At 37.8% G+C, this 15,410-nt stretch overlaps 1 protein-coding gene across 1 annotated transcript in view; it reads right to left on the bottom strand.

The window, feature by feature from the left end:
• TBC1D5 (TBC1 domain family member 5) overlaps positions 1 to 15,410 on the bottom strand; it is a 613,691-nt gene that overhangs the window by 347,348 nt on the left and 250,933 nt on the right. The window contains 1 exon segment of the mRNA XM_078151425.1: positions 13,879 to 14,010. Coding sequence (XP_078007551.1) covers positions 13,879 to 13,972 — 94 coding nt within the window. The 5' untranslated portion in view covers positions 13,973 to 14,010.

Raw genomic sequence — 15,410 nt, 5'->3', positions numbered from 1 at the left:
CACTGATATACATACAGATGTACAGTGATATAGCTATGTATATGCACATATTGATATGATATACACATGTGTGTAGCTTTCAATAATGACACAATTATAAAATAATTACCTTGAAGCAGATAAAATTATAATGATAAAATTCGGCTGTATATAAAATAAATGAAAAATTGGGTCTGATATATAGTCAATCAGGAAGGAGATTATTAAATGAATGCCCCTGGGGTCTCTGGTAGCCTAGCACTTGAAGTCCATGTCCACTTGGCTCTGGAGGCCTGCGTGTGCAAGTAAGACAAGCAGGGAACCAAGAGTCCTCCATAGAAATAAGACATACCAACAAGCAACCAGAAGTTCTCCGAACAATAACCAGACTTACAGGTTGAGACAAAAGACAAATGCAACTCTGTGTCTCTTGTTCACTTGCAAGATTTAATTGTAATCGGTCAAGCTAAAGTTAAAGAAAATGTCCTTACTAAAAACAAAAAAATTGATCACTACTTTGTTTCAGTTTGTTAGGCATCCACAAAGAAAGTTAAGATGCATCTGGTGTTATTTAGTAAGTAATAAACAACATACTTATAAAATGTAACACCCTACAGCCATAGAAGTGCTTTGAAGATCAGTCAGTATGATCTACTAAGCAACAACTATGGGCCAGGGACCCTGCGAGAAGCAACAAATACCGAAGCAGGACAGTGCCACTTACAGAAAACTTTCATATGTATCATCTCATTCAGTTGATAAAATGAGTATGACATTTGGTCAAAAATCATTTAACTCCCCAGAAAGTCAGGATGAATAAGGTGAAGCATGGAACGCTCAGGCCGATACAAATACCTTAATTCATTCCACTAACTCACTCAAATATAAAGCCATTCATACAAACTCACAAAGTAGGTCCCTGCCTGCACCTTCTTGCACAAAGGAGAATCCTATTTGAGATGTAATGGAGGGGCAATGCATTATTTGCAAAAACATTGTTACTGGGATACAGGCCACAATCAGAGATAAATTATCGAACAAATACATATATACGAATGATTAGTTTCAAACTAGAAAGGAGACTTAAAAAATGATGTCCTTTCAAAATTATGAATTACATGGACAATTTCTACAATTCTAAATATGCAAAAATAATACCTATTACAAATATGCAGACTGAAGCTATGACAATTAACTATCCTGCCAAGACTATTAAAAATTATTAGAACATATAATGAAGGGATCAACCTAAAGAGAAATGTATGCCCCTTTCATTTAGTTGTATAAGAAATTTCCTAAATATGTAAGCATAATCAAAATCATTTAAATATTAAAATAGTATAAAAAAATTAATATATTTTAGTAGCATTCCACCAAATTGCATGGGGAGCAATGAAATCTGATCATCTGGTCCAACAACCTAATTTTTATGTGAGAAAACTGAGACTCAGAGGGGGAAAATGACTTACCTAAGGTCATGTGGGTATTAAACACCTCAGCCCTGGTACCGCTGCTCACCTTTCTCAAACCATTCTGTCTGTATCTTATTTCTAAGCTGGATTCCTGGAGTCAAGGACTGTTTCCATCTGAGCTCCAGAAGTGCCTAGACAAGGTCTTGCTCTTCTTCTCACACTCCTCTCCGCGTCCAGGCTCCCATGTCCAGGATGTTTGCCATTCTCCCCGGCCTCCTGGCCGCCCTGGCTTCCTTCAAGCCCCAGCTAACATCTGACCTTCTACAAGATGCCTTTCTCAGTCCCCTTTGATACTTAGCTAGTACAGTCCTTCGGTAGTGAGATGAGCTCCAGTGTACGCCATCCAGATCTTGTTCATACCCACTCGTCTGCATGTTGTTTCCCCCATTAGACTGGGAGCTCCTTGAAGGCAGGGGCTCTCTTTGCCTTTTGTGTATCCCCAGTGCTCAGCGCAGTACCTGGCACTTAGCAGGTGTTCAACGAGTGCCTACTGAACAAATGATTGAAGAACACAGCCGGCACTTCACGCGCTTGCTGAAGTGAACTGAGTTACAAAACGGTGCTCTAAACTCAGGTCATCTGAAAGCCAAAGCTGGTGCCCCTGTGCCAAAAGCAAGGGGGTCTGGGCTCCTTTTTTTATATTGATTCTCTCTTATTGCTCTCTCTGGTCCTGGAGAGGGAGACCTGCCTCCCTCCCTGTGATCAGACTCCAGCTGTCTCTCGCTACCTTAAAGTGTGTGTAGTTGTATGGGATGCTGGTGAGAAAGGTGATTCTATTTAGAAGAGACTGACTACTTACTTTGCTTGTAAACCTTACGGGGGAAAAAAAGATCCTCTATTATAAACATGCATTTACTTGAAAATAAACAGCTATAATGCTTACAAGCCATGATGCTGAAAGATATCCAAGAGTTCTCCTTTGCTTCCAAATGTTCTTGTGTTACAGATGCTAGGCCTGAGAATAAATGGTGTGATTCCTGCAAATGGCCTGTCTTTTCTAGGCCCAAGAAGAAGGTTATAGCTAGGGTTTGGATACAAAGGAGAAAGTACAATGCTAAAATTGCATAGTTTCAAAGCATTACAGAACATCTCGCCTAAATATTACAGTTTTAAACATGTGTTGGAGATGAATATTGTCACCTGCCAAATGCCTGTCTGGCCCCTCTGGAATCCCTGTCCTACCCTAAGAGGATTCTTTTCTTTAGATTAACTGACTTTTGAGAAGACTATGGCTTTACAAAGAGGTAGCTTTCCCAGTGTGAAATCCCATTCTGAGAGGATGATAAAAAGGAAAGAAAAATGATCCCTAGGAGCCCTGCTGCTCCCTTACTCAGAATGGTTCCCAATGGTTCCCCATCTTGCCCGAGATGTCGGGACACGGGTGAAGGCGCAATGTCGAGGCACAGCCACAAGGTGGCTCAGTGACTTCACACAGCTGCTCCTCAGCATCTACAGGAGGACATAAGCCTAAATCTGTCTTCCCACTAACAAATTCAGAACTGTGGAGCCTAAGCTTAAGAAGAGAGTGGCCCAAAAAGGAAGGTGGGAGGAGCACAGGAAGATGAGCTCTTCTCTGCAGCAAGATGGGGTACAGGAAACCAGGCAGAGAGGCCAAGCCCTCACTGACCAGGGCTTAGAGAGGCGTGCTACAATGAAAAGAGAGTGATGGAGATGACTTGGCTTCAATGCCTAACCCTGCCATGTATGGCCTTGGCACATTAACTCAGTTTCCTCATCTGTAAAATGAAAGAGCTTAACTAGATCTTGTCTCAAGTAAGTCCCTTTCAGCGCTAAGCCTATAATCCTTTTTATGAATTAACCTGTTCTATATTTTACCAGCTGTAAGAATCACAGTTTACATCATTAAGAACAAATAGATAATTTGCTAAATCTAAAATAAGAGGCAGCTAGGTGGCAAAGTGAAATAGATCATTGGACCTGAGTGAGAAAAGACCGGAGTTGAAATCTGGCCTCAGCCACTGACTTGCTGTGTAACCTTGGGCAAGTCACTAAAACCTCTGTCTGCTTCAGTCTCTTCATCTATAAAATTGGGATAATAATAGCATTTATCTCCCAGGGTTGTTGGGAAGATGTAATGAGATATAATGTATATAATTATTTGCAAGTTATCTCCTCCATTAGAATGTGAGTTCTAGAGGGCAGGGACTATTTAAAGAACAACAACAAAAACCAACCCACTTTCTTTTGGCCTTTCTTCGTATACTATCCTCAGCACTTAGCAGAATGCCCACAGGGCTTAACAAAGATTGCTGACGTTACTCTTTGGTGTCTTTATTTATTAAATGTCCATCTACAGCCCTGACCACCAGGATCCCACATTTAACTATCTCCTAAATATTTCTAACTGAATGACCAAAATGGCCCTGCTCTGTGGTCTGTATTACCACTTCCGAGTCACTCTTCTGCAACCATCATTCAACTGTCTCCTCTTCGGATACCAAGGACCCCCAGTAATGACATGAACCCCTCTCTACCACCTAACTACTCCTCTAACTCTGCAGTTCTCTCTTCAATCATTTAAGTACCTGGTTCACTTTTATACTCTGGGCAGTATAATTTAATGGAAAGCTTTTGGGAATTGATGTTCTAAGACTTGGGTTCTAGTTATCTTGTCACTTACAACCTAGTGTGAACTTTGGCTAATCAGTTCACCTTCTGGGCTCACTTCCCTCATCTGTAACAGGACATCTCCTCTTTTCTCCCTTTGCTGCATTACGTTGGGACTTCCCCACCAAGCCCCAGGAAGCTCACTGTTGAAATAACTTCATTATTAAGATACCATCAGCCTTGGTATCCCACCTTCTCACCACCCTTTTCCATGAGTGCCCAAACTCCATTTAAGGAGGGAGTTCAGCTCAGACATCTCATTTCTCACCCAGCTGAGCGACTCTGAGACTTTTCTGACTTTCTGACTCCATCGTGCCCCTGTGGGGACCTTCTCTTCTCCCCACCCCTCTGACTTTTTATATTCCTTTTGTGTGCTGCCTTCCTAAATTAGACTGCAAACTCCTTGAGGGCAGGCATTATTATCATTCTCTTGTCTATTTGTATCCCCAGCATTTAGCATGGTGCCAGGACATATTAAGTGCTTAATAAATGTTTACTTACTAGTGACCACTGACTATAAAAGGAAAATTATCTCAGATCCCCTTCTGGTACTAAAAATCCCATAGAGACCTTGTCTCTTCTGATCATTGTTGGGGATTTTGATATGCATATGATGCTTCGTTTAGTATCTTAACCTCAAATTTCCTTAGCCTTTACACCCTTCATCTGCCTTGCACTTCAGTCACCAGCAGCGTTACCTTATCCAGCCTCCTCACTAAAGACTGCTCAGTCGGAATATCGCCCTCTGATCACTTCTCCCTCTATTTTGGTTCCAATCATAGCTGCTTTTACCACATCATGACATTGGTTTTCTTAACCAAACACTTTTCTAAGTCCCTTAGACCCCATTTTGCTCCGTTGGCCAGTCTACAAGAGTGAACATTTTTGTGAGTCACTTCAGTGCAGCCTTCTCTAGCCCCAACATTCCTGACCATCCACTACACCTGCTGTAGTAGTATTTATAAAGCACTGAGAGGTTTGCAAAGAGCTTTACATATTTTATCTCGTTTGATCCATCTTAAAACCTTAAGAGGCATCCCCAATCCATTTTCTCTTTCCCAGGCTTTGTTTATGTCCAAAGAAAATAATTAAATATTGTGCTAGTTGAGTAATAAAAAGTCACACAACTTAACCCAAAACTAAACATTCTCTTTTATTCAATGCTTCTGTTTGTCACATTGCATTCACATGAGCTTTTAAACCTTCTTCATTTTCAAACCCGCCTTTGCCTCCTTTATTCTTAGAAGAAAACTTCATCTCCAATTACTCTGAAGATCATGCTTATCCTGAATATGCTTATTCATCTTTCTCACTTGCTAATGGTCACCACACTCTGTTCTCCTCAAAATTTCCTTTTCTTCCCACAAACCCTCTTTCTCAAATATGCATGCTGTTTTCTTATGTGCTATGCTTCCACTCGTGACAACTTCTCCAAAATACCTTCATCTCCCCCTGTCCAATCTACTTTAATCCTATCCATCCTTCATGCTACTAATTCCTCAATCCATTATATGCTAGAAATAAGCCATGTGTTCCACCTATAAAGTTTAGGTCGCTCTCGTTATAGGCCAGCTCTATAACCTTTTCAAGAAACTTTTTTTTTCTTCCCTACCTACCTATACATTTCTTGAGCCAGGTACTATAACTCACAATTCTGCATCTGTCATGATCAACAAAAACTGAGTGTTTGTTTGCTTAAACAGTCCTGACATTCTCCACATCTTCTGAGCCCAGTTTTGTCTTCTTGGACTTGTTCCTCTCTGCCCCTCATACCAATTCCACCGCTGCCAGGCAAGGTCAAGCCTTCCACTCCCCACGCCTCACCTTCCACAGCAATAGTCTACCTGGCTTTCATGGTACAGATATCCCCAACCAGCAGCCTATCTAGTGTCCTTGCCCTAACAGAGCACAAAGGAAACTGGTGGCCCAAGAAAGAGGTCAGTAAGAACAGCTACCAGAGGGAGCTGGGAACTTTCCCCTACCCTGGCTGAGCTCCTCTCCTGCCAGGATGCCCAGGAGCCTGCAGCATCAGGCCTCCACCTTCTCATTTCCTGTGCCAGCTGCACAACAGCAGCCATCAATCTTGTCCTAGGTGGACACTGATCCAGTTACCAGTTACCTACCCCATTAGGTCCACCAGGCCTTACCATCTGCTCTGCCATGTGGCCTTCTGGAACCCTGGGACTTTCCACCCACTCTAAAGCTGAACTCCATATGCTGTCTCTGCTAATTAGAATGTAAGCTCCTAGAACTAGGGACTGTGTTGCTTTTCTATCTGTATCAGCCAGACCTTGGTACAGCAACTGGCACAGAGTAAATGCTTTCCCACTTCATGCCACAATAGATACATTACATTCAGAGGGATGCAAACAAAATGACATGATAGGTTTGAAGGAGGAAGCCACGTTGATCGTGGATCAGGGAAAGTTTCTAAGAAAAGGCGAGATTTAAATGATGGGCAAGAATTCAATAGGTGGAAAAGGGTAGGCTGGGCATTCCAGGAACGAAGAACAGTATGAAGAAAAGCAAGAAGAATGGCAGTATAGTATGTGTTAGGGGAACAGAAAGGAGAGTCCACGATGCATTGGACAGGTGTGAGAAATCGGAAGCAGAAAAACTATTAGAAACTTGTGGTAACAATCCAGATGGGTGGGTGGTTGGTACTAGGGCAATGGCACTGAGAATAAAGAAGTGAGAATGGATATGAGAGCGTTGAGAGGAAATCAACATGTCTTCTAAGATCAGGGTGCTACAACATTCAAAGTCATCCACAAGTCTCCAGACTTCAAGGGGGTAAAAGCAGTGTTATAGAACAGAGGAAGACTGGAATCAATCAATGAGAGAACTAGAGGACTGCCTAAGTGGACTCTAGCCCAACCATCACTACCGCTCAATTCCAGATCCACTTTACTCATCATCTATCTAGAGTATTTATCCAAGATATAAACGGAGTAATTCAATCAGCTACCTGTCTAATTGAATGTTATCACTTGAGCAAAGTGTACCCTTTATTCACATTTTTTAAAAAATCTCCCCCAGTAAGGGCTGTTAGCTCAATTTCTACTAACTATGGTTTTCAGAGACTTACAGGATTATAGACTTGAAGTTGGAAGGGTCCTTGTAAGTTACATAGGCCAAGATCCTAATTTTCAAATGAAGGCATGGAAGCCAATGAGCAGTGAAGTGATTTACCCAAATTCACAGTCAGAAAGTACTAGAGAAGTGGGATCTGAACCCAGGTCTTTGGGGCTCCATGACCAGCACTTGATGCACCACAACAGGGTGCCCCACAATGAAAGCTTGGCATTGCGGGATTATTCATGAAATCACTATACTATGTTATAACTACATATAATATGTTTTCCCTGAAATTTGACTCTATTAAATGTCAAACCTATCAGTTTAGAGAATACTATTAAGTAATTTTTAGCTTATGAAGGGGTCTCTCAAACTTAGGAAAGTGGTCTTTAAATTACGTATTTCTCTGCCAAATATAAGTTAACCTAACATTAAATTCTTCAGAAAGTATGCTTCTAGAGAGACAACATACTCTAGTGAACAGAATAGTGCACTTGTAGTTCAAGCAGACTTGGGCTAAAATCCCACCTCTGAAACTTACTAACTGGGTGGCCATAAGCAAGTCAATTCACCTGAGTCTCAGTTTCCTCATCTGTAATATTGGGCAAATAATATTTTTTAAAATAAGTTTTTATTAATGCCTTTTGTTTTGGGGGGTAGGTAGTTAACGCAATGGAGAGCTGGACCTGGACTCAGGAAGACTCCTCCTCCTGAGTTCAAATCAGGCCTCAGACACTCACTAGCTGTGTGACCCTGGGCAAGTCACCTAATCTCTGTTTGCCGTAATCCGTTGGAGAAGGAAATGGTAAACCACAGCAGTATCCTTGCCAAGAAAATCCCATGGATGGTGTGGTCCATGGTGTCACAAAGAGCAGAAGTTGACCAACAACAACAAGCCATTATGCGGATTGTCTTCTTGCCTCTGCACCAGTTCATGCAGAACTTTCCATGCTTCTTGGTAATCACCACATTTATCATTTCTTGTAGCTCCATAATAATCCATTACATTCACGTACCGTAATTTTTTAGTCATTTTCTAACCAACAGGCATCTCCTTTGTTACCATTTTGTGTTACCACAAAAAATATTGCTATAAATGTTTTGGTTTACATAGGGAGTTACTATCATTGGCTTTCTGGGGTGTGAGTCCAGCAATGGAATCTCTAATTGAAAGGATATGGAAATTAGTCATTTCATTTGCATAATTTGAAATTGTTTTCCAAAATGGTTGTACCATTTCACAGCATCACCAACAATGTATTAGTGTGCCTATCATTACACAACCCCTCCAATATTGACTAGGCAAATTATATTTGTAATACTTATTGCACAGAACTGTTGAGAAGCTAAAACAAGATAATAAATGTAAATCAATTTGCAAAGTTGAAAGTGTTATTTAGGTGTCGGACATTATTCTACTTACCTAGCACTAACAATACACAGTAATTTCAATGTATATAATATTAAATGCATGTTTAATAGAAAGAATAAAATATGCCAAGCTTTTTAGAAATTTAGTGACCTACTTTTTTTTTTATTTTTGGTGAGGCAATTGGGGTTACGTGACTTGCCCAGAGACACAGTTAGTGAGTATCATGTGTCTGAGGTGGGATTTCAACTCAAGTTCTCCTGAATCCAGGGCCAGTATTCTATCCACTGTGCCACCTAGCTGCCCCCCCTACTTTGTTTTTTAACTAAATTTTTAAAACTAAGCATTTATTTCCTCTCACTTCCATCTCCCCATCCCTCAATTTTGAAAGGAAAAAAGCACCAAAGCTTACTTTAGAAAAATCCTGAACATTTAAGGTCAATCTATACTTGATTAGTTTTTTTTTCTTGTACATATAACCTGAACAAGTATTTTTAGGCACAGCATATCAAATTTTAGAAATTGTAGAAACTACAAAGAAACAACTTATTTTTACAAAATTCAGGAAACAGACACATGTATTGAACACAGTCATGCTACATACGGTCTAGGTTCATATAAAGATTGAATTATAGTAGCTATGAACTTCTTGGCCAAGAAGTTATTAGCTTTTCCCTTTTTCCCCCTGTCTTGCTGAACTGATTTTTGCTTTGGGTTAATTAGGGTATTATAACTTGACATTTATTTGTCAGGAAACTCTCTCCAATTCGTCCTTAGGGAAACCTTTAGTATAGATTGTAATTAAAAGGAAGCATAGAAGAAGTGGGTGTTAAGAGGGATTTGAAAGAGGAGTTTATAGGCTTTGAAGACCAGAAAGGAGAAAATTTCAAGTACCAGAATAAGCATGGATGAATATGCAGAGAAGTAAGAGAAAATCATTGGAGACATTCAAATGGAGCCTGGCTGGATACTTGCTAGAGGTGCTGTAGAGGGATCCCAGGATTGAGAGATGAAAGAAACCTCCGAGACCATCTGGTACAACTCCCTTAGTATATATGGATGAGGAAACTGAGGTTAAAAAAAAAAAGGTAAAATGACTTGTTGAAGACCACATATCTAGTAACATAACTGGGATTCAAAACCCACCAGGTGACATACACCAAGCATGGGTTGGAAAAGATCACACTGAATTCCCCTCAAAATTCTGATATTTATAAAATTTTCATATAGGATATGATATGCCAATGAACTCAATTATTATTGTCATTATTACTACTGATTATGAAAACAGAAAAAATCTGTTATCTGTAAAATGAGGAGAATGTACTAATTTTTATGAACCCTTTAAAAATTAAAATATTCTATGTTCCTTTTATCTGATTCATAATGATTCAAGGATACTCAAAAGGGTAGTATTCTTTGAGGAGAAAATAAATTAATAATAATCTTAATGACCTGATAGGATAAATAAGAAAAAGTAAATAAACACAAAGCAACAATTTTAAATATTTCATATGTGTTGATATAAAAAAATTTTATCAATTCAATTAGCATTTTATTAAGTGACTATTATGTGCTAGGCATTGGGGATACTGACAAAAACGAAGCTGTTTCTATACTCAAGTAGTTTACATACTATTGGGGGTAAATAATTTATGCATAGACGACTAAATATAAAATACGTAAAATCCATTTTCCAGAGAAGAGCACAGACCTATAAAGTACAACTTCCTGACAACAGAACCAGTCTTCAGAGGGCACAAAGAAAGGTACGGTAGAATGGGACAGAGATATGCAGGGGGGCTCAGAGCAGGGCATCTAAAGGAGGGAAGAGGGGTGACAAGGCAAAGCAGCTGCTGCCAGAGGAACAGACACTTGAACAAAAGGATCTGAACAGAGCAGCAGTTTCATACACCCTTCAGAGCAGCAATGGTAAAGGGGGTTTAATAACCCCTGAGCTAAAGGTAGATGAAAGAGTAACTTTAGCTGTTTCACAACAAAGAGGAGATATGTTTTTACTAAGGCTATTTATATTAAATACACAGACACAAAAAAATATAAATGTAGTTATAAAATAGATAACTACAGTAAACTTCAGGTAAAATTAACCAGAAATAACCATAATACTGTTCTCAAAGATCTTACAAGAGAAAAAAATGGTGGTCTCCCAAGGAGGCGACTCTATTGAAGAGCTTTTTTTGGTGGGGAAAGTAAGCTAGGATAAGGCCTTATTTTATTTAATTGAGAACGTATGAAACTCTAGAAATGATTTCTTAACTTGTGTTACTTTGTTAGGCTATTTTCAATATGAAGTAAAATACTTTTTCATTCAATTATTACTTTATAAAAGTATGGCTTGTGAATGCATAATAACAAATCTTTTACTTTGGCTATAAAACTGACAGTATTTTGATACTAAATCGCGTTCCCCATTTTATTAAATACATTATGTTTTCTGCTGAATCATCCACTTGTTTAGTCAGAGGTCTTGGGACTAGTCATTATAGAGAAGACAGAATGCCATATTTTCTTTAAAGTTAAAAAAAGAAGAGATCCAAGCACTCATGGAGTTAGCCACAGAAAAGGCTATACTAAAGAGCATTCACTATACTTCCATGGACCCTCAAACTCTCTCCATTTTCCCTGCATACACTCAGTCACAAATAGACTAATAACAATCCTACGGATTTTTCTTTTGATAATCACTTTTTAACTGCTTTGGTGTTTATCTTTTTCAGTTTCCACAGGCCCTTTTTAATAAATGGCAAGTTTTCCTCATGAATGGTTATAATTCAGCTTGAAAAAAAATGGTAGGTTTCTGCTCATTGCGGGGTGGCATGGGGTTTATTGGAAGAAGGAAAAAAAAAAAGAATGATTTCACTCAGACTCATTGCTAATGCTACCTTAGTCTTCAACTAATTACAAATGGAACAACTCAATAGCCAGATAGATATTCCACTGCAAAAGAATCATAGAGGGTATGCTGTGGTAAGGTTTTAAAAATATATAAACACTTCGAAATCTAAAGTTGGAAGCTCCTACAAAAACATTTTGAAAATAAACAAACATACTAGTAAGGTGATGATACTTCAATTGAACAGGAAGTCCATATTAAAATGCGATGCACATTTCTGTTCAAAAAAGGAAATTTATGAAGACGAAATAGATGCTTTCTATAAAATATTTACATATACAATGCACAAAATCCACTATGGTTAGTAACCTTTATGACTTTGAAGAGCCATATATTTACATATCTTTCTCTTTGCATGTGCATGTGCGTATGTGTGTGTTTTGTATATATTTTTAACAGTTGACAGCTGTTTTAGAGCATACAGAGAAGCCAAGCTGAATGAGGGTCTTGATTACTTCAAGATTAGCTATCTAAAGTTTCTATTCATTTTAAGTGTTGTTAGTGCGAAGAGTCATTAGTCACTTCCTTGTCTCATAGAACATCAGCATACATTTACATTGTTAATGAACATTTGGGGTAAATGAATTAATGGCACTTTTAAACATCAATTCAGTCCTAATAACTCTGTATGTCAGAGAAATGTTAGGATAGGATATAAACGAAAAGCCTTTTCAGTCAAGGTAACTAAGCATTCCTGCAAACAATAACAGGTAAAATTAATTTAAAATGTTTTTGTAACAGGGTTTAAAAATCTGTATTTTCAGACAAATAGCTAGGATCGAAATTTATTCTTAACCCTTATCCAAAAAAAACTGTGATAATATGCATCTCAACCAGAAACAAAGTCATAAATTGGAGTGACAAGACCTTATGTTGATCACAAGAGTCATACTTATTTTCAGAGTTAATTAGCTGAAGATCACTTAGTTTTGAGAAACTATTTCTTATATCATATTTCCTTTCATTTCATTAAAGAAAATTCCTTTAAAAGTATGGCATATGTTTGCAACCCAAATTTTAAGATATTGCACTATATTTTAATTATCTCATACAGAAAACCTGAAAGGCAATGAGGCATAGTGGATAAAACACCTAAGAGCCAGCAAGACTGGCATTCAAACCCTGCCTCTTTCTATGTAGCATTTCTATGACCATGGACAACTGAATTAAGCTCCAGGGTCCCAGGCGACTCTTTAAGAGTAGGAGTTACATAAGAGCTTTTTGCCAGCCAAGAATTTCCAAACCATGAATTCTCTATACAGATGAAATCATAGATCCAAACTGCCTCACTTTAAATAAAAACAAAATTCTAAGGAAGCAGCTAAACATTGATAGCTATTTTGTAAAATCCTTAATGCATCAAAAATATAATGATTAGGACATCTGGTAGTATTAAAATATCATTTTCAATAGCAATACTTTCAATACTGTATCAAAAAAACAAACTGAGAATAAAATTTACTCCATTTCCATAGAAATGTATTTCTCAAATCACTTAAATTAACTATAACCCAACGTACTAGGGAGATAAATGAACAGGATGTTTAAATTGCAGAATGTAATAAAGACACATTTAAAGAACAATTTGGGTTAAGTGGACAAGAAATAGACAAAAGTTATTTTGACCAATTTAAAAATATTTTTATCACACAATCCTGGTGAATGTAGTAAATGGAATATTACTGGTATCTATGTAGCAGACCAGTCCCTACGGTCACTGTGAATCTCTAAGAATCTGATGTATACTTTCTTAGAAAGGATAAAATTTCTAAGCAGCTTAAGTTTATTATTTACTTCCTATTAATAAACTATGCTATAATTGCTAATAAATTATTAGAAAGGGAATGTAATATAGAAAAGGATTTAAAGGTGGTTCTCTCAATAATGATGGGGTATTCTCACCACAAATTAGTTTAATAGGGGAAAAAATAGAATTCCATTATAAAAGGTTTGATTCTACTACTGTTCACTTAAAAGCATAACTGAATCTTAAGAGTTACAAAGAAAACTAGAAGCAAATGAGCTTTTATCCTTGCATAACCTAAGCTTAGGGGGAAAAAATCATACATGCAAAACCAGAAAAAAAAGGTTGATTTATTTTAGAAAAACCAACTCCTAAAGCAGCTAAAAGAGCTTGGACACAGCCCACTTTGCATTTCTACATTCTTCTGCTAAAGTCACTGTTTGGTTTATGATTTAAAAAGGATGACAGCGCATTAAACATTTGGCTAATGTTTCTGTATATAATTGAAAGTTGACTTTTTGTGGTTTTCATTAGTGTCACAGTGTACTATGAACATTCTGTGAAATGTTCTTAAAGTTGCCCTGCTCAGCCTCATTGGGAGAATTACACAAATTATGACAGGCTTCACGATCATCAGACTCTCATCTAAGGCTTTCCAAGGATAAGGGGGAAAGCAAAGGAATACAAAACTTACCTTCAGATTTCAAGTAACCCAGCAAAGGGTCAATGCCGACTTCTTGTTCTTCAGCCTGCAAGGGGTGATGAGTTTCAGAGAAGGAATGAAACATAGCTAGCAAAGGCAACTATCACCAAAAGCGATGGATATCTGGAGGGAAAACAAACACATAGAACTGGTTACTATTATTTCTTAAATGATAATCTGAAACTGTGTGAAAGAAGCAAAAAAAAATCATAAAATGGTAGCATTTGGGGCCAAAGGGGAGCTTAGATATCATTCAGTACAACCCACTAATTTTACAGAGGAGAAAACCAAGGCCCAAGGAAGTGGATGGATATATTCAAAGTCATATAAGCAGTAAAATAACAGGGTGGAATGTGAAACCATGACTATGAGGCTACCCTTATACTCAATCAACTCCAATGATTCCTTTTTACCTCTGGGACAAAATTTAAATTCCTCTCTTTGGCACTTAAAAACTCTTCACAGGCTGGCCCCATCTCCTTTCTAATAGTATTACCCGTTATTCCCCTCCACAGAGTCTACACCAAATTGGCACTTGGGGTGCTCCTCACACATGAACCTCTGAGCCCCATCTACATTATTAGCACTGGCTGCTGCCACTCCACCCCCTAAAAACACTCTTTCCTAGAGCTCATGGTTTCTTTTAAGATATAGCATTTAAGTGCAACATTCTGAAGGTCACTGTTCCTGGTCCCCTCAGAGACTGGTATCTTTCCCACAAGGTCACTTTGCATCAGCATTACCTGTGACGTGTACAGATGTATATGAAAATGTATATACATATATATATATATATATATATATATATACATATATATGTATATATATATGTATATATACATATACACACACATACATATATATATATACAGGTATAGATACATGTATATGATACACACATGTTGTCTGCTACATTAGAATGGAAGCTCTTTGAAGGCAGGAACAGTTTCATTTTGCTATTGTTTCCTAGTGCCCACCTCACATAGTAGGTGCTTTTTAAATGAATAGTTAATCCAATTTATAGCATAAGAACCAATCCTTCAACAGGGTCAAGAAATGTTGACGGGTCTATAAGTTCATGAGAAAGTGGAATCAATTATTGTGCTCAACCAAAATATAAATTTCAATAGTTTTCCATAAGTTAGCTTTATGAAAGTAATTTCATTAAAACCAATTTTTCTACCAATCAGGATTTTCATCTCCCCACATTTGGTCAAAAAAAAGAATTGAAAATAGAGTTGAATCACTCTGTCTTCTAGTATTTCAGAGATCTTAAACATTTCTAGAACCTTTATATTTTGTTTATTAAAGTAAATCAGATACTATTTTCTTAATTAAAAATATACCACAAAATTAAATCTGTTATCCCATTTTTTGTTCAAAAGGATGTGACCTTTACTTACACATGAGAACAGTAAGATTATTATATTAGAAAAAAATTTTTATTCACTTCTTTCTGGGCTGGGCCTTCAAGCAGGCTTATGCCAAACTGGGGGACTGAATTTGTTCAACTGCAGTTGGTA

This window comes from Phascolarctos cinereus, unplaced genomic scaffold, assembly GCF_003287225.1.
Source record: "Phascolarctos cinereus isolate Bilbo 61053 unplaced genomic scaffold, phaCin_HiC Scaffold_1;HRSCAF=81, whole genome shotgun sequence".
In the NCBI taxonomy this organism is placed as follows: Eukaryota; Metazoa; Chordata; class Mammalia; order Diprotodontia; family Phascolarctidae; genus Phascolarctos; species Phascolarctos cinereus.
The sequence above is the reverse complement of the archived record's forward strand: the minus strand, read 5'-3'. Positions and strand labels throughout refer to the sequence as shown.